General features: G+C 37.1%; 1 protein-coding gene across 1 annotated transcript; it reads right to left on the reverse strand.

The window, feature by feature from the left end:
• Positions 1 to 385: 385 nt before the first annotated feature.
• znf507 (zinc finger protein 507) lies at positions 386 to 20,308 on the reverse strand. The gene is made up of 7 exons (XM_079810710.1): positions 20,200 to 20,308; positions 11,315 to 13,479; positions 10,437 to 10,551; positions 9,770 to 9,881; positions 8,259 to 8,363; positions 8,039 to 8,173; positions 386 to 3,735 (listed from the first exon to the last, which is right to left on the reverse strand). Exons 2-7 carry the CDS (start codon positions 13,475 to 13,477, stop codon positions 3,363 to 3,365), a joined length of 3,003 nt encoding a protein of 1,000 aa, XP_079666836.1. The 5' UTR covers positions 13,478 to 13,479; positions 20,200 to 20,308; the 3' UTR covers positions 386 to 3,362.
• Between the last annotated feature and the right edge of the window lie 385 nt (positions 20,309 to 20,693).

Here is a 20,693-nt window from a genome sequence, read left to right on the forward strand (position 1 = left end):
AGTTTTTGGGTAAACGCAGTCGGATATGTCTTTAGTGAACGTATACAGAGTTGAATGAGAAATCGGGTGTTACAATGAATTTGGTCCGTGCAGCTCTTAAAGGGCCGGACCTAATATTCTGTGTGAAGCAGGGCAGGGCAGGAGCATGCTGGCCAAGTGAGTTTTTAGAGTTTTGTTTAACCCTAAAACAATGATAAAACAATGAATAGTAAGTTCTGTCGTCATATTAAATTACTTTTACAGTTTTTTGCCATAGTATCGATTCAGTATCGGTATTGAAGTATTTTTACTCTGGTATCGTATCGAAGTCATAATTTTGGTCTCGTGACAACACTATTCTATATAAAAAGTGTTTGCTGATATTCTCTTTTTTTTTGTTATGTTGGTTTACAAATGTGTGCCTTTTTACATTTTTACTCTTAGTTTTACATTTTGTCAAGAGCTTGTTTACATTTATACTTTTTTATTGTACACTACTGAAGGCCAACGTTGCAAGTTAAATTAAATGTTTTTAAGTATAATTGTTGAAAATGATTGTGATAAATTAGTCGATAGATTAATCGATAAATTAATCAATATAAAAATAGCCGTTAGTGGCAGCCCTAGATAAGTGCACGCGATAATCGTCCCGGTGTGAACAAATCTTTTAAGTCATCTTGAACAAGTCATCCTTTGGCTAGCGTTACATTATATGATCACGCTCTTATTCATGCAAAATGTTTTGAAACCATTCAAGTGCGACAAGACAAAGAGAACACGCTGTCTGTGAATGTCCTGTCTATGTGACAGACACACGACGCACAGAAAAAACACGCAACAGTATAGAGTTTTCTTTGACGACTGAATGAACATTAACATACAGAATTATGCCAAAATGCCTGTTTTGTCAAGTATCCTCATAAGTCTTAAATGAGTTAAATAACATCTTAAATGAACGTAAAGAGTTGTGAGAAACTGGGATGCGTATGAGATCCGCATCATGTGCAGCAGTGGTAGATCTTAAAGTGCAAGCAGTCATTAATGTTTTGAAATTTTAATTTTATATATTTTTTGAAGCCTTGTAAATGTTAAAATTTATTTCTTTCAATTGCACTGTAATGCTGAATGTTTCAAATTAAAATATGTTTAAAACTGGAAAAATAAATCAATTTAATTAAGACATTAGTAGCTGTATTAGTATCAGTGATGCTGGCCTTCATTCATAAAAGATGCCATTAAACAAGTATTTAAAATGTCAATGTTGTTACTTATTTCTACAATAATTTTGAGATTAACTGAAACTATTATATTATAGAATGCATCAAAAACGTATATAAAAAAACAAGCGTAAAAATGTGTGATTAATTAGTAAAAAAATGTAATCGATTGAAAGCACTAATTTTAATGTGACATGGTATAACTATGGCAAGAGCTCTTTTCAGTCGCTGCTTTCTTTTCCTGCAGATTATTTTCTTTTTTTACCCTTTGTATTCTGCTGCAACTATATGAAAAAAATGCAACATATACTGTGCATTTCTGGTCTGTTCTCCCGATTTAGTTTATGATATATCCAATGAATAATTGACTAAATTGAAAAATTTACTGGAATGCCCAAATATGCTTTTGTTTTTCTCCCCAAATACTCAATCTCTTTCCAAGTTTGTTTTCACACGGATGCTTTAAAATGTAATCTTCTCCTCTTTTCACCTCTAATCCCTATTAACAGCATTTACTGGAATGTTTCTTTGTAAATACAATTTATTATCTGTAAAAATGACAGACAACCTTTTGAAATATCACGAAAGTTAATGAACATTTTTGATTAAGGCTACACGTTACATATTTTTATTTATTAACAGTGATATTTAACCCATCCGTAATATTACTTTGGAAATAATTGTGCTTTTGGGGTTATACATGGTCTGTTGAATGTACTTTGATGATGCGTTTACACTTTTAAATTACCTGTTCGATTGTAGAATAATGTCATCTCATTCTTTTTTTTTTTCCTCCGCATTATTGTGTTTAAAAAGCCAATTTCACTGATTGTTTACAGTTTAACACCCATAATTCATACAAAGCACCAAGAGGAAAAAGGTGGATAACTTTAAAGTAAACTTCAAAATTTAAGCTTTGACTTTATAAAAGTCTGCCTTGAGTTTATGGGTACTGCAATGCTGTGTGAAATGGAAAAAATAAAAACATGTTCAAAACTATATTATACTATAATGATATTACAGTATTAATAAGAATAATCAATATATTATGCAACAAATTTGTATGAACTGTAATCAATACAACAGAACACCCTCTGCAATAACGGATTCACACAATAACAGAGATACCGCGGAACTACTTGATATTGTGATTCTATAGCTGGTATTGTGACAACCCAATAACCTACAACTATTTTTTTTCTCATTTTAAACCCATGACAAAGTTATGAATTGTAACTTTTTTACCAACACAGCAGAAGGAAAAAAAATCAAATAAAAGAGGAAAAAACATCCTACAAATACAATAACCTACTCATGAAAAATTGAAGACTATTTAAGAGTGAGACACATGTCTTCATGTTTTGGCATTTTAACTTTGCAATAGCTTGATATGGATTTGAATATGTGTATTTCAAAAATAATAATAATAATCTATACATATTTGTAGTTATTCTGCTGCATGTTTCCAATAGTTAATTTTTAAATGGGGCCAATTTTATATGCGTGTTGTTTCAATGAGAACATTTTAATTCATTCTATAACACTTATATACAAATTTAAAATACATTCCCAAAGATGACTTATTTTACTCATTTCTGAGCGCAAGACCAATAGCACCAAAAAAAGAGACCATAACTAGAAACAAATTTTCTAATTTGTATGAACATAACGGAGGGGAACATGCATATAAAATAAATTACTTTGATAAATATCAATGCAAAACACTGACACACAGGAAAGAAATCTGTCTCTCTACACTCAAATGCAGCATGACAAATGCTGCCTTAAAGGTAAACGCACATAAGAAATATAGATATAAATAATATTACAGTGAACAAGAGAAGCTGCCTCCTTTTCATCATGTGTGGATTCTACAATGTATGTTCTGAACAGATGAGGTATACAATGCCTTTGAAATTCGTCATTTGCATAACTCGCAAAAAAAAAGTTACTCTTTCCTCTGCTGAATTAGTAAACTACATTTCATTTGATACCTAGTTGACTGCACTTTGCTGAAATCACGTCCATGGTCAATAACAGTAACGGAAACTAACTGTGACATCAACACAAAGGTAGAGTGATAGAAAACAAAATTAAGTTTTGAATTTGTGCATGTTGCTTGTCCAAGCAGAAATGATACAAGAAAAGTATGTATGAATATGTGCGTCACTGGCTGCTGCTGGTCTCTGTGGGCTGGTTTCCCTGCTGCTCCTTGCTCAGTATGATGCTGATCAGATCGCCCTCATGCTGCTTCATGTGCTCCATCAGCTGCTCTTTACTGGTGGACTCAAAGCCACAGATACAGCAGCAAAAGAGCAGCACACAGTATTCCATACCTGCCCGCGTCTGCCCCGAGCCGCTCCGCCACGCTACAGCCCCGCCGGCCTGCTCCCTGGTGGACGACGGCCTCATGGGGTTGCCTTCCTGTACACCTGAAGCAGAAGCCACCTCAGGTGACTGTTTGTCTTTTTTAGTCAAGACAATATATGGACGCTCCATCCCAGTCTCATGTGTTGACTTCAGAGGCGTCGTAGGCGATCTTAAACCCAGGAGAAAATAAAGAAAATATAAAATGGCGTTAGTAAGGCAATGTTATTTAATTACTTCCACCATCTTGCGTATGAGAGCTTTAAGACCGATAGGTTTTAAAACACAGCTCTCGGTTTTAAACTTTAGAAGCAAAAACAGCTGAAGAGTTGGCAAGATTAATTCAGTTCTATAAATCAGTTCAAACTGTCCATTTCAATTCAATTATTCAAAACTCAGATTAAAGATTCAAAATGTGTTTTTCATGCCAGTGCTACTAAAGTTTGTTAGATGTTGCACTGGTGCAACTACAAAGATGCCCAACCCTCTTAAATTATGAACTGGCAATTATGTTGCGTATGAGAAACATAACACAGCAAAGCTCCAAAAGCAGAAAGAAATGGTGCTACTCATTTGAACCGCACTACACTGACCATTTATCAGCTCAGCCAAATATATATCGCAGCACGAGATCAGAGCAGGTGTGTTTACTCACAAGACCATTTTTAAAGTTAGAGCACTTTTCGATCCACAAATCACCAGCTTTTACCATGGATTTACTGTAGTAAAACTAACTGTAACCATGGTATTTTTAAATGTTATTATATTAAAATAGTCATGTCTAATGTATTAAATGCATTAAAGGAATAAAGGAATTCAATTATTATTATTTAATTTTTTTTACTGACCACAGACTTAAATTTGTTAAATATAAGTTCCCTTGTGTTATGCATATCAGCATCAGTGGCTATATTCATGCCAATATATTAAAAAATATATATATATATATATAAACAAAATTAACAGTTGTAGCAAAAAACTAAAACAACAATTGATAACCATCTCACATAACTATAACAAACATTATGTAAGATTTTTCCATTTCAATATTTGATAAAAAAAAAACTAAAAAAATTTTTTGTAGTATACAGGGACATTATTCCTGATGAAACATTTCTAAAAACATCCATTAAAGGTCCCATGGCATGGCATTTTTCTCTTATTTTATAATGTTTCCTGAGGTGTACTTATATTGTTAGTATGATTTTTACATCATAAAATGTCATAATTTAGAAATAAAAGGCATTTTTTCTATACTGCTGTTTGCCCTGTGGCTGAATGCCCTGTTTCAAGAGGCGTGTCTGCTGTGAGACTTCAGTAAAAACGCCCACTGTTGTGATTGGCTGACATCTTTGCATTTGAAATGAGCGGAGGGGGTGTGGTTTAACAAGGTCTATGACGCACGAGCTGCTGCCAGAGAGACGGATGGACCTGAATTCACTTCACATCAGTTCTCAGCACGTCTCAGTTCAGTGAACTGTTGTAGTTACTAGAATATACTTCAGGTTATTAGTTTATTTCTAGTCGGAGGGACTGTCACTCATGTCAGAAAGTTAGTAACTTTAGTAAATTATGGATCAGCGCTGACTCGAGACGCGAACTGTTTAGAACGATTCAGTCCGATTTGGTGAACTGGTTCGGTTCACTAAAAAGAACCGATTCAAAAGAATGATTCGTTCGCGAACCGGACATCACGGAGACGGAGCGATTGCTAACAAAGTTATATATAGTAACTACTGAGTTGTGAGAGCGCTGTCTGTCAGCGCGAGTTTATTGTGTTTGTATCTGAGAGTTCTGAATAAACACGAGTCCCAGTCACGCCGAGTCCGTCTTCATCATTATTCTACCAACTTTGTAACACATGCAATGTAGCATTACAGCGAGATGAACGAGTTAGTAAGTGCTGATTATAGCATTATTTTTAGATATGTTCCAATCATATGAAAAGCGTCAGTGACGCGCATTGAGTACACAGCGCAAACAAAGACACAACAGCAGTAATCGAATGTAATCCAGTTTATTGTGGGGCTAGCTGGCTAGCCTAGCCGGATACCCTCACGCTTACCCCCCTTCCGCTTAATCTCGCGCCGCGTTTGGTGCCTCCGCTGTGGGCCAGTACTGGGGGTCGGTGATGTTGAAGGCCGACCGGCCAGTGCAGCCCGAGCTTCGGCGTGCGTGAGGTTTATCTCTAAAGAGATGTGAGTCTGCCGATGTTGAGCAGAAACTCATGACTGTATGCACATTGTAGAACAGATAGACGCGACGAGGACATACAAAAACACTGACTCACAAGATAGAAAACACGAAAACACCGTTCTGTCGGGAGAGAGAGAAGCCGCAGTGTGTGCACGAATAATAAATAATTAGCTACACATAAGAAATCACTGATCACAGATCAGAAGGAACTGAAAAAAGACTTCTGTTTTAATTTGTACATCCAAACACTGAGAAACTGCCAGCGTTCACTCGTTCACAAGCCATGATCTCTCGAGCGCTTGCATGGGCGTGCCAGATTCTCTGGGCGGAGGAAAGGGAGGTAACCGTTCCTGTGTGGACGTCAAAACAGGAGACTTCAGGATTGTCTAGTCTGGCCTGTCATTTTCTCAAAGGCAGAGAAAGACAGCCAGAACTCGGTTTTACACCGATCAACATTTCTATCCACTTGGGGACAATATTCAGGCTAGGGAAACTCATATTAATGTTGAAATACCTCATAAAATGAAAATTTCATGCCATGGGACCTATAAAGAAAGTTCTGTGTAAAACTTGTCTAGTTACATTCAAAGTACATTCCATTTCCAACAAAATACTTTTTATAGACAAAGGTCTTTGTCAAAATGTACATATCGGTGGTACATCACAATTAAATAAACACAAATGAGTCTGGAATGACCAATTCGGCATCTTATGTAAACAGTCTGATCATGTCTACTCTCAAAAACAAAATTAGCAAAAAAACTTTTCATTTATGATTGGATTAACTTCATATAACTTATTAATAGGGGTGTAATGGTACACGTATTGGTACCGTTTCGGTACAGGGCTTTCGGTTCAGTGCACATGTGTACCGAACGGTTCCGAATACAATCTTTAACAGTTAACAGTCGGCTTATTTTAAGCGCGGAACAAACTTCAATCCTAGTTCCCACACAAACATATTAAGTATTCAGTCCAATTTATCACGAAATTCAAATGGCGGCGCACGAGTGAATGTGATCATCTCTTCCTAAAGAATAAACATGAATTAATATCTCTTAAGGTATGTTGAGGATACATTACAATTTACTGAAACGTTTCATATGTTGTGTAATCGCTCAATCAGCGTTTCAACCACGGAAAGACAATAAAACAGATTGTAAACAATGTCACGTAGCATCACATTTACCTCAGAAGTCATTCAAAGTCCACAGCTGTCAGTTGAGAAATCAACTCTTTCACTAAATATATGACCTATATTAGCCTATGTAATCATTATATTATTATATTATATATTATACATTATATTAACCTGTTAGTGATGTCTTGTTTATTTAATGTATGTTTAAATAAATCTGTCATGAAAATGACAGCCACTGTGTTTAAATTATTATATTTCAACGAATTGAGAAAAAAAAAAATTATATATATATATATATATATATATATATATATATATATATATATATATATATATATATATATATATATATATATATATATATATATATATATATATATATATATATATATATATATATATATATATATATATATATATATAATTAGATTTACAAGTTAATGCAAAAACTGCCTTATGTGAAGCTTATGAGTGTTGATTATTATATCTAAAAATATTAGGCTAATAGTTTGGGCGGCTCTGTTGTTAACCTTTAATATTATAATGTGTAAGTAAGGGCTCCCTATATAGTTTACAGCATTATCTTTAAGAAACTTTTAGTTATAATTGAATTCATTTAAGGACAGACAATTTCAGTAAACCACTGTTGAATAAAAATAAATAAAATGCAATTTTTTAAAACTGCTGTACCGAACCCGTAGCGAACCGTGACATCAAAACCGAGGTACGTACCGAACCGTCAGTTTTGTGTACTGTTACATCCCTACTTATTAACACAGCTAGTCCATTCGCAATGTTTGATGTATTATATTAAGATATCAAATATAAATAAATAAATCTGAATTATAATAAGACAATTCTACCCATATAACCTCACACTAGAGCAGGCGTGGGGAACGTTGATCCGGGAGGGCCACTCTCTGGCAGAGTTTAGCTCCAACCCTGAAAAAAACACTCACCTGCCTGTAACTTTAGTAATCCTGAAGACCTTGATTGGCTTCAGGTGTGTTTGATAAGGGATGGAGCTAAACTCAGCAAGAGTGGCCCTCCAGGATCAACGTTCCCCACCCCTGCACTAGAGTAAACAACAACAACAAAAAACACACAAAACTATCTATATTATAAAGGTCCTTCCTACCGGCTACTCTGAGAAATGGCTTCATTGATGGCCTTGTTGACTTGTTCATAATTGTAATTCTGATCTCCAGCATGTTTCCACATGTGGGATTTGAGAGACGGTGGGTGGCTGCACACGTAACCACACAGCGAGCACCTGTAACACAGAATAAAGATCATCACCCATCTCCACCTACAGTCAAGTTCTGTACACCAGCTCTTTTAAAGTGTTTGCTTCTCACCTGTACTGCTCCAGCAGCTGCATGGCTTGGTGTTCCTGTGGATGTCTTTTCATGTGGCTCTTCAAGCTATTCATATTAGTTGTGGCGAAATCACAGCTGCAGCACCTACAGGAGTCATGCGGCACTGGATGAACAATTTAAGCAGCACAAGACTAAGGTTTGAAAAGAGACCTTCTGGAGCGCCTGTCAAGTGGGGTCAGCCGTTGTTTTCTGCACAGTAATTTGCGTTTTGTGTATACGGCTGTGTGTTTGAACGCTTAAAGGACTGCGTTTGAAGACCATTGAAAGGGCATTTGTAGAGAGGCTGCTTGCGGCAAATGCAATACATTGCAGGCCTTGAATGGATCGTGCAGCTGTGTTAAAAGGACCTTCTCTCTCAGAAGCTCTGTTTGAAATGATCATGGGTGAGCAGAACTGAAGCAAGACAGGTCAGCATACACAAAGGGACCATAAAGGGACCTTGAGGTGTTTATGTGAGCATTAAAGCAAACATATTTCTTGTACGTTTTCAGCATAAGTGCACAGTGCAGGCCGCAAAGATTTATCCTGAGCACCACTGCACCCTTGTGGTGATAACTGGTAATGCTTACATTTCCAGCCAAAGACATTTGAAGCTTTCTGATGTTCTCCTTAGCCCTATTCAGACGGGAATTGTTTTTCACGTGGAAGTCCGTAAAAATAAATTTGCATGCCACCTCAGTGATAAAACTCGTGCATGCGGTTGGTGATTTATTCACGGTGGAGGAGCGAGTTTTGTGATCCTGCGCACCAGTGGGAACGCACTGCTCACGTGGTCAATAACATGATTGCATGTTGTAAATAAAATGTCATATGCTTGGTATAAGAAGAATAAATGCATATTTAATTTAATAATAGGAAAATAATATCCAAATTATTATTTAATCATTTAAATCTGTTTAAAAATAGGAAGATATATAGACACACATTATTATTAAATTGGTTTTCTGTCTTGTATTTTATCTCAAAATAAAGAATGTCATTTTATTCCACATGGAAATGAGCGCAAAAACATGTAAATGTTTTAAATGTTTACGTGCTTGAAATGAAATATAACTCTTGTAAATACTTGCCAGCATTTCAGTAATAAAAGTCTAGATCTTTAAAATGCATCCAAATTACAGTGAAGCGCAACCGTACTGTGCTCTGCAGTGGTCAAAAAGGATATAAACAGTGAATTTTGAAGTGATATATTCTTGAAAACTGGATTCGGACGGCAATTAAATTACCACACGACCTTGGTGTTTGTCAAAAAACAGTAGGTAATTTGGCCGGGGAATTTTATGCGGGTGGTCGGAGAAAAACACTGACATTCTGGATTCGGACGGCAATAAAATCACTGACTTTTGGAGTAAATGATGAAAATACCTCATGACCCCACGAGAAACAATTACCGTCCGAATAGGGCTCTTGTGTAATGTATCATTTACAACAAAATACATTTCTAAACATTTATCCTTATAGTCAATGACAATGAAAAAAAAAACACAAACCTGTATGGTTTATCAGAGTTGTGGATTCGCCGATGGTTGCGCACCCCAACATACGTGGAGCTGGTGTAGTCACACACGTCGCATTTGAAAACACTCTGCTCGCCGACCGAATCTGAGCAAGAAAGAGAAATACACACAAATATAAAAAAGTCTCTTAAGTTGTTAAAAACCTGCGAGAACCATGTTGATGGAAAAGGGGTAGTAAATGATAATCACACATTATTTGTAATGTTACAGTTGGTATGAAATGAAAATTCACCCTATTTTGCATATGCATTTTATATGTTATATATATATTATATTGTATGTTTTATTTTTAATTAAAATGTCAACTCAAGCTACTAGTAAAAAAGGGACGTATGCTGAAATTCTCCAATCATTTAGACTATTTAATTCCCACCCCTCCACAAATGACTCTTCATTTTTGAGTGCAACATTCACATCTCAAAATCCATTCAATCAACAATTGATGGAACCAAGCCAGTCTACTTTTTTTGTGTGTAAATTGTTACTCAGGATGTCATAATATAGAAAGAAAAAAGCATGTGTACTTTCATAAGGACTATAAGGAGAAAGTGTTCATTTTTATTTTAGTTTTGTGTGCTTTTGGTCTGTTGTGAACTGTTTTTGTTTCGTTGTGTGGTGCTGAAGGTAATTTCATTCTCACGCTCAGTCATCTTGGTTGATTCTTCAACGATCGCTGTGCTTTCAGTGACGTGGGTCAGTGTGTTGCTGATGTCGTCTATCCCATGCCCATCTCGCTCGTGGTTCCTCAGCTGACTCTGAACGAGGTATTAATAAAACCACCATCAGTGCTTCATAAGGAGGAAGTGTATTAATAAAGCAGCAGTGGAAGGGAGAGCAGTGCACTCCAATCTTAGAAAGTCGTTATGCCAATCTACTTGGACTAAAATTAATACTTGCTCCCCCCACTCAGAACAGTTGAGACCTTCTTAAATATGCATTGCCTACCAGGAAATGCAAAGATAATTCAATACAAGCTGAAAACAAGATTATGTGGTCTATTTTAAGATGTCAATTCAAAATAGAAACAAATAAACAGTAAATGGGTATTTGTATTTGATCTATTGCTATAATCAAGGAATTTTGTTTCTCCAAAAATTCCACTTCTAAATCATAGTGCTTCAAGCATTCAGTCCTGTTTCATTAAAATTGCATTTAGTTAAAGAATGGTCAAGGTCCTGTATGCTTTTCTTTCTTCTCTGCAACACAAAATAAAATATTTTGCTTTATTTTGGTCAATTGTAATTCTGTTTTGGACCTCATTGACTTCCATTTTAAGAACAAAAATGGTTGAAACAATCTTTAAAACATCATCTTTTGTGTTGCACAGAACAAAGAAAAACATACAGACAAGCATGAGAATAAATTATTACAGAATAATTTTTGGCCAAATTAAGTGAATAAAAATGTTTTAATAATGATAAAATGCATCCTCCGCTGTTATTCGCTTCAACAGGCACATTAGAATAAAATCATTTTTTAATGCTCATTTCGACCAGACAGGTTTGTTTCTCTCCTCACCTTGTAGTAGAACCTCTCTGTGCATTGTTTGCAGCTGTACATGCGGGGCTTGAAGTGGTGGATCATGTGACGCTCCAGGTCCTTGCTGTCACAGGCTATATGCTCACAGATGGGGCACTGGTAGGGCTCTCTCTGTCTATGCACACGTAGATGCTGCTTGATATAGCCTTTGTTTCCACTGCTGTACAGGCACAGTCGACAGCGGTAGGGCCTCTCGCTCCCAGCTATATATTCCACCAGGCTGTCTGTAGAGGAAACTTCGCCAGGCACAGAAACACCCCCAGGAACTCCACCAGAATGTTGGCTTTGGGCATTGTCCTGCAACTCCTTCAGAATGTCCTCATCTGAAGTGTTTTGGTCAGAACGCTCTTGCAGCCGCTCGATGACTGTCAAAAGAGACATGCTGATGCCAGCTTTGGAGGGTCCCTCGACCAGCACATCTCGAGAATCTTTTGAACTCTGGAGGCCAAGGTTTAGTAGAGCAGCTGGCTCGCCAATGGCACCGGTGAGCTCTCCTGAGGACACCTTAGGGTTGGCAGTGTCAGCAATCTCTATAATTTTCTGGCCTGTGTCAGGGCTTTGCATACTCAGCTCATAACTACCTTTCGCAGTAGTTTTGCTAAGCTCCGGGGCCCTCATGGGCATGGCCACCAGTACCTCAGCTGCTAAAGAATGCAGCCGAAGTGACTCTGAGTAAGTCCTTCTCCGAACTGGTGGCATGTTTTCATCTGAGGGAGATCCCGAAGACACGGTCTCCTCCTCCTTTTGTTGATCTTCTCCATTCCAGGTGATCACAACCTCCTCCTCCTTTTGTTTGTAGTATACAGGGTGGTGTTGGCTCTCTAACTCTGGCTCCTCCGAGGCAAGAAGGGATTTGTCTCCTCCTACTTCTGGGCTGAGGAGCAGAGGTTTGCTTGACACCGGTTCCTCAGCACAGGGAAGGCGTTCCACAATGACGTTGACGTGGCCGGCACTGTTGCCACTGCAGCTGATAATCTTCTGCGCAGATGACAGGAGGCTGTCGGAGCTTGCCTGTTGACTCTCAGTCTCCAACTCCAGCTCCATTTGTGCCTCTGGTGTCACTTGGACCTCCTCCAAGGGCTCCTCGGGGTCTTTAATAGAAAAAATGTGACTAATCACTGGCATTTTGCTCTCCACTGTTTTCAAAGCTGTCGTCTCCCCATGACATTTCACCTCTGGTGAGGCACACAACTCTAGCTGGAGGCTGGAGGGGCCATGCATCGTCTGAGGTTTTCCTCCAACTGCTGCAAGCACTACAATGGTATCCTCTTTACCTGCTGGAACTGAAGGAGGACTGGAACTTTGTAAAGTATCAGGACAGTCTGTCTCATCTTCAAATATTGGGTATGAGCAGTCAACCAGGCCAGCATGTTTCCATGCATGGGTCTTCAAATTGCGCTGCTGTCTGCATTCATAGTTGCAGATAAGACAACGGTACCTACCCTGCTCAAAGCTATACCACTTCTTCGACGTAGACGTCTTCTCTGATTCCAAGTTGCTTGCCTTCAAAACTGCCATCCCTTGGTGAACGCTTCTTGCCAACGCTGTGTCTTGCTCGTCTAGGATGCGTCTAGCATGGTCGCCCTCCTCCAGGTGGAGTCTTACGTGTGCCACCAGCTCCTCTTGAAGGTTTGAAGTGAAGTGGCATTCTGAGCACATGAGGATGAGCTCACTGTGCTGCTCGTCATGCTGCAGCAGATGCTCTTTCAACAGCTCCAATGTAGGAGAGATAAATCGGCACATACTGCACTGGTAACACGTAACTGTCCGAGTGCCTTGACTTGAAGACTCCTGTTCAAACACGTGCCCAGGCATGCTGCTGGGTGCTGGTCGCTTTTCTCTTTGCTCTCTGAGTCTCTTACAAGGTGTGGCCCCTTCAGTGCAGTCCCTGCTGTCTGGAACAGGTACCGATGCACAGGTCATCAAGGGTCTCTTTTTCCCAGAGACGGTGCATCTTCTGGGTCTCTTCTCCACAATCTTGCTGAGCTTCTCAATGACCTGAATAAGAGAGTCAGCAGCCTGCTTTTGCTGCTGCCGTTGCTGGTCCTCGCCACCATGAAGACGTCTGTCGGGAATGAAGACTGTATCCTGCTGGCCTCTAGAGTGAGGCACTAGGACAGCAACACCACTGCTGTCGTCCATTCCTGAAACGTAAAAAAAAAAACATATGCAAAAACATGAATGAAACAGCAACTTCCAGCACACTAAAAGTTCAGAAATGCTGAGTTGGAGAATGGTTTTAAGCAGTGGTGGACAGTAACAAAGTATTTTTACTTCGATATTGTACTTACAGTACAGATACTTGAAAAATGTACTTGTTTTTTTACTTGTTTAAAATTTAACATTTATTTCACTACATTCCATAGCATAATATAGTCCTTTGGTCATACTTTAGATTAGGATCCAATTCTCACTATTAACTAACTATTAACTACAACTTTTGCCTCAATAAACGCCTAATTAGTTAGTAAGGTAGTTGTTAAGGTTAGGAATTGGGTAGGATTAAAGGGTGCAGAATATGGTCATGCAGAATAAGGCATTAATAAACAGCCAATATCCTAGTCATATGCATTCTAATAAGCAACTAGTTAAAAGCAGGGCTCCAGAGTGCGACCAAATGGTCGCATTTTGCGACTAAAATTTGAGACTGTGCGACTGAATTTTACATCCAGTCGCACATGTGCGACCAGTAAATTTGCCTGCTGTCGGTACTGGAGAAATTAAGAAAATACACTTACTAATTATAATTGATAGACATTATGTCTGGCAAATTTCTATCTTTGCCAGCCGTTTCTATATGAGAGAATATTAAACCATTTGTCCGTGATGCATTTTTGCCATTCGCAATCCAGAAGAGAGAGAGAAAGCGAGCTCTCTCACGTGGAGCTACAGCAAACACAACACCACAGTCAGCTTAATGAGGGACGATGGCCAAGAACTAAACAAAAGTTTAGTCTGCTTAAACTTTAGGGATGTGCTGTGATATTAATCTAATTTTATTTTCGATTTTGGCTTCCAAGAATTATAAAAAGATGGAATGAGGTAAATCTATTCCTATAGCCTTGTTCCGTCGAGCTCATCCTTCCCTTCGCAGCTGCTGTCATTTCTCCCTAAACCTAAACTAAACATCAGATTCAGTGATAGTTAAACTGCAGTCTCTATTGTTGCTAAACTGCGGGATGTGTTTGATAATAAAGAGCTATTAAATGCACAATAATTCGCGCAAGAGACGCTGTTTCCAACTTCAAGGCGGCTTATGTGTGTGTGCTGCGAAATGGACAGACTTGCACTTAATATTTTAGGCTTCGTGTGCGCGTCTAAACCATCAAATAAACAACAAATAGCTGGTGTCAAAATTACCGGATTGGAGAGTAGTTATTTTAACAGTTTTTATCTTAAATGGGCGTAAATAGTTTGGAGAAATCGGAGAAAATGATATTATTAATTCTACATTCGATCGGTCTTAAAGGGGCAGCGTCTAATAAACCTGCTGACGATTGAGCCATTCATTCAAATCGAACAAAAGGCAAATAGAAAATATTCACATCTCTTGAATTAATAACTTTAGCTTTTATAAGCATTAATCTATCAATTTATACAGTGAAAACTATGCAGTGTTATTTTACATTTCATTACTTTATTAGATTTCTTTGCAGGTTTGTTCTTTACTGTAATATTAATGTTAGCAGACCTTCCGAATGCCTGCACACTGGTCCATTTACAAATAGATGTTTTATATTTTGTTCAAACTTTGCGGTTTCTTTTGCTATGGATATTTTACTTTTCAGATTATAAATCCATGTTAATTATGTTCTTAATTATGTTTTTTTTTTTTATAAAAAAAAAAAAAATTAAGTATAATAAAAAGAACTGGTAAGAATACTGTTAAAGTACCGGATCGATAAGCAGTATCGGTAAGAGTAGTAATACCATTAAAACCTTAACGATACCGATCCCTATTAGTAATACAGTGGAAATTAGTAGATTTGGTTAGCATGTTGATTTACGGTGTGCGCCCCTAAAATTTCTGGTTGTGCCCCTAAAATTTTCAGTTGGGGGCCACTGTGCTCCTAGTGAAAAAAGTTAGTCTGGAGCCCTGAAAAGTGAGAATTAGACCCTAAACTAAAGTGTTACCAGTACTTTTTCCACAACATTTCATAAAAACATGTCATTTCTTGCACTGAATGATTCATTCGTGAATTGGACCGATTCGACTTCAGCGGTTCTAAGGTAACAAAAACATATAACGGTTAATTTAATGTGTAAGGTCTTTATACAACACTGAAAACATAGTTATGTATATCATATGGCATTTCTGTCAATAGATCTTCATAAATATTACACACTGCACTTTTATCACATTTTGACCTATGCAATGTTTATATATTGTATATTTGTCAACATACATATACACATTTTGTTTTTCTTAATTTTTTTATATTCTATATGGTATATTATTTTACTTGTTTGCAGACTTGAATTATCAATAAGTATCAGTATTGTAGTTATCAGTGTATGACTAGTTTTGGTAATGAAATATAACGTTTTGAAGATCAAAGTGTCTGGATGGTCTTCCTTATTGACTAGTGCTGGCTACTTGACAATTCATAATTTATAATGATATATGACATAGTAAATAAGCTGTTTCTCTTTTTTCATGGCAGATGAAGTGGTTTCTGAATCTGAAGCAGAAAACACTTTGCTCTGTTAGTTTGTTTAACTTAAAATTATAACTATAAAAAAATTATAACAGAAATATATTACCATTGCACTGTAGTGTACTTCAAGTTGTAGAAGCAATAATAACAATAAATATAGCTGCAAGCAGCAATACCGGGGCCAAGCGCAAAGAAGAAGACAAGACATGCCAAAATGGCTGGCAGTGTCAGATCAACTGGAGCAATTAGCAATTAATCAAGTTTTAAGATGATTTTAAGCAAAAGGCTGAAAATGCATTGTAGTCTGAGAGTGTCAGACCAACTGCAACAATGAACAATTATACAGTTTAAGCAGATTAGGCAAAATGGCTGAAATATCATATATTGAGTCACTGATGATGCAAGTTAATGGTTTATCACTTTTGACCAATAGGTTGCACAATTACGAAATTGATGTGGTGTGGTCAGAATAAGGGAACAATGACACATGCAAAGTTTGATGCCAATATGTCAAAGCATTGGAGAGATACAGCCTCAAGAGTCATTTTGGCATCATGGCTCAACTTCGTCGCTGCGGTTTACAAAAACAGTTTCATCTATTGATGCAAAATCCCTAACTTTTTGTTGACACAGTCTGAAGATGATACAATTCGATTTTGGTGGAAATTGGACAAACGGTTTGAAAAAGTAGGTTTTGATCAAATAAGAACATTGAGGACAGGATGTTTGACCAAATATGGAAAAATTAATATCTATGTTCTTGGCATGAGCCAATAAATGTATTATGACCAGTTTCATTAAACTAGGCTAATTTAATCAAAAGTTATTAGCATGTTTGTAAATTTTGTTATAACCTCTGACCACAAGGTGGCAAACTTTTTGAGTACCTTCAAAGCATGGTGCGGAAGACATTATTTTTGGACAAACAGTTCAAAAGTTATAAGCAAAAATAGCCATTTTTTGTATCTCCGGACCACTAGGTGGCGCTGCGCCGAAACGCTGCATGTTGCCTCCGGTCATGCTTGTGATGACATATACCAAGATTGGTTTGAATATGATAAAGCGTTGTGGAGATATAGGCTTATGAGTGTTTTTGCAACCGCTACGCAAAATTTGTGTGCGCGTTTATCAAAAACGATTTGACAAATCAACTTGATTTGCAAGATTTTTTGTCAGCATGGTCTGAAGATGATCTGGTTCAATTTCCGTGCAAATCGGATGAACCGTCTAGGACGAGTTCGCAAAAGTAGGTTTTTCGGAAAATTAAAAATGGCGGGGAAATTATCATAACCGAAAATGACATCATAGGGTGCAATTGAATCGGCATGAGCCAATGACTCTATTATGACCAGTTTCAATATACTAGGCTAATTTAATCAAAAGTTATTAGCATTTTTGTCAAGTTTGTTATATATTTTGACCACAAGGTGGCACTGCCCTAAAACTTTTTGAGTACCTTCAGGGCATGGCATGGAAGTCACATACCGAGTTTAGTAACGATACACTAATGCATTTGTAAAATATAGCATTTTTTGACAAAATTCAAAATGGCCGACAGGCAAAATGGCCGATATGGTAAAATTGAATATCAGACGACTCTGCATGCCGTCTTGAATCTAACGAGACCCCTTTTATGATTTCGTAAAAGTAGGTTAGTAAAAAATTGTAGTTCGTAAAAGTAGGTTTTTCGGAAAATTAAAAATGGCGGGAAAATTTTTATGACGGAAAATGACGTCATAGGGTGCAATCGAATCGTCTTGAGCCAAGGAATCAGAGGAAAAAAGAATTTTGTTTATAGCCTTATGGTTCAAAAGTTATTAGCATAAACATGAGTCAAATTTTGGACTGATGGTGGTGCTAGAGGGATTGAGTTAGAGACTCCAAATTTGCTATGGTGACTTTTCAGACTGTCCTCTATTAGTGTGCCAAATTTCACAACTTTTTACCATACGGTTCTATGGGCTGCCATAGACTTCGTGGCGGAAGAAGAAGAAGAAGAAGAAGAAGATGAATAATAATAATAAGAACGGGAACGGTTTCAATAGGTGCCTTCGCACCTTCGGTGCTTGGCCCCTAATAACAATAATAAATGTATTACTCAATTCTTCATTACAACCTACAAAAATAAAAAGTTGTCTAAATTGAAATTATGAATTAAATATATTCCTATTGAACGGTAAAATGTACTTCTTAAAATAATGAATACAATTTAATAAAACATAATTTAAGGAATATCACACGTTTTCATACGTTGTATTAATTTAAACAAACTTTCCATAAATAAAAGGAATTAATAGGCCTACATTTTTATTGATTGGATTGTAAAAGTTTAACTAAATTGTTAGTTGTATTAATTGATTAGTAAATTTGTATTTGACATTAAAAATATATATATTCTATGTACTCATGACAATAAAATATGGCACTATAAACTTTTAAAGGTCTAGTGATGTACAGTGAAAGTGAAACTGCCAAAAACTTTAAAAAAAAACAACTGAGATACAGATTTTTGGTCTTGCCACCGCAGCACTACCTGTCAGAGTTTAGTGATAATGGCTGGCAGACTAAACAATATCATGCTTATTAGTTTGCTTACCCCAAAAACAACCCCCAAAAAACACCCCCCCCCCCCCATGAAATTAGGATTTACATAAATGTATTAGTTTAATTGTACAGCCTCAATGAAACTGAACACAAGTGCAGCTATATAGGAAACAGGTTTCATGAATGAGCAATTACTTTGCTAATACTAGGGTAAACATTAAGCCCATGTAGCCTTTACACTTCACACTTTCAACTCAGAAGTCAAATAAAAAAATTAAAAAAAAGAGAAAATCATACGCCGCTCATTTTTTGCCCAATTCAGTGATTTGTTACTTCCCTGACATTTTTTTATTGCATATCACATTTGGCAATGTTAAGTTAGCCCCACTCATGTGCATGCTGTCTCAGGGGACCCCACACAAAGACACCCCAAAACGTTGGTGTTCCGGCCAGGGCCCTTCATAAATCAACATATTTCTGCTATGTTTTGCCATTTCTTTAGTAAATACATTAATATTGTTACATAAGAGATACATTTATTGTTTTTGTATGAACAAATAGTACTTTATCATTTTCTTTAAATGGAAAGATGAGTTTTAATCATCAGTAAAAAGGCTATGCAGTGAATAGATGTCCCCTCTCAATAGACTCATAGCGCTCTTCGTGGCCATTGAATATATGCAGCAGTTGTTACAGCTATGCACCAGTATTATGGTATTTACACAATTAATTTTGTTTGCAATAATGAATGACATCCCTAATAGGGATATTGTTATAATACCCGAGTGACTACTAACACACCTAATCAGAGTGAATTTTTCACTTTCTGTAACTTGTAAGACATTTCCTCATAGCACTTCTGCATTTTTGACCTACAGTTAAAAGGAAGTTATAGAGAATTACTCTGAATCAAAACAAAGACACGTGGAGTATGAACACATGTGAACACAAGTAAACACATGCAATTATTCTACAGTAGGCCTAATTAAAAACAAGAAAATCTTGGTGTGCTTCCCATTTTTTTTTTTTTACTTTTTTTTCTTCTTCTGTACAATAAAAGTTAAAGGGGTCCAATACAAAATTGGACCCAAATGACTTTCACAGACACATTTTTCACTATCTTTGCATGTGGGTGTTAAACTTAAGTGCAGAATTGTCTTTTTTTTAACAGTCCCTTTAAGATCAATTAGGCCTATATGTTGTAAAGGTGAAGTATTCAGATTCTACTCTATAGGTTTGTTACAAAGTAACAATAAGTAACAATCAAAGGCCAAAATCGACCAGGAAAAAAGACAGGAATGGTGAAGGGGTAAAAATAAACACATGCTGTGTCTCTGTGCGATAGTATATAGAGATATGACGAGTTGTCGGATGTTTAGACACACAGACCTACTGACAGATAATCGACACGTGCAAATCAATCTCAGTCAATCGATGTGAGATAGTTGAGGTTAAGTTTAGCAGAGAGTGTGTGTGTGTTTGAGAACATGGTGTCCGTGATAACCGTGGAGACGCAACGTGAGAAAGGGGCAGGACGTGTCTGACAACAGCAGCTCACACATGCACACGTTACACTTCAACATGAGCTGTAAAAATCAACTGTGCCGTTTAATAAACAGCTCAGAGTCATGCGACTGTCACAGCCATCCGAGCGCTACTTACTGATGCGGCAGTTGTGTCTGATCTTTGGCCTCGGTACCCGTGATGCGCTGCTTTTATTCCTGGGGTGTAAAAGTGCTTCACTCTGGACTCAAAATGGCGAGAATGGAGCGCCGATCACGTGACTCACTGTAGGTCATGTGACCGTAGAAAGTGACATCAGCCAGAAACACCTGCCACCGCTTGAAGACGACATTTAAAAAGAAGTTCCAATGAAATCCTTTTTGTAACGATTTATCCCTTTACTTTATGTGCGGTATGTTCGTGCTGAAGTACTAATTTAAGAATTTTGAGCATTGAGCGCAATTTATTCTGCCAAAACTGTACAACACGAGATTATAGGGATCTATGAATTTATTTTATTTTGGGGGATCTGCAGATTTTGTAGATTTTTAAGTGAAAAGACCCAGTAAGATGCTTGAAGTTAATGCTTGTGTTTTAATTATTTCGTTATATATATATATATATATATATATATATATATATATATATATATA

This window comes from Gobio gobio, assembly GCF_949357685.1.
Source record: "Gobio gobio genome assembly, chromosome: 2".
NCBI lineage: Eukaryota > Metazoa > Chordata > Actinopteri > Cypriniformes > Gobionidae > Gobio > Gobio gobio.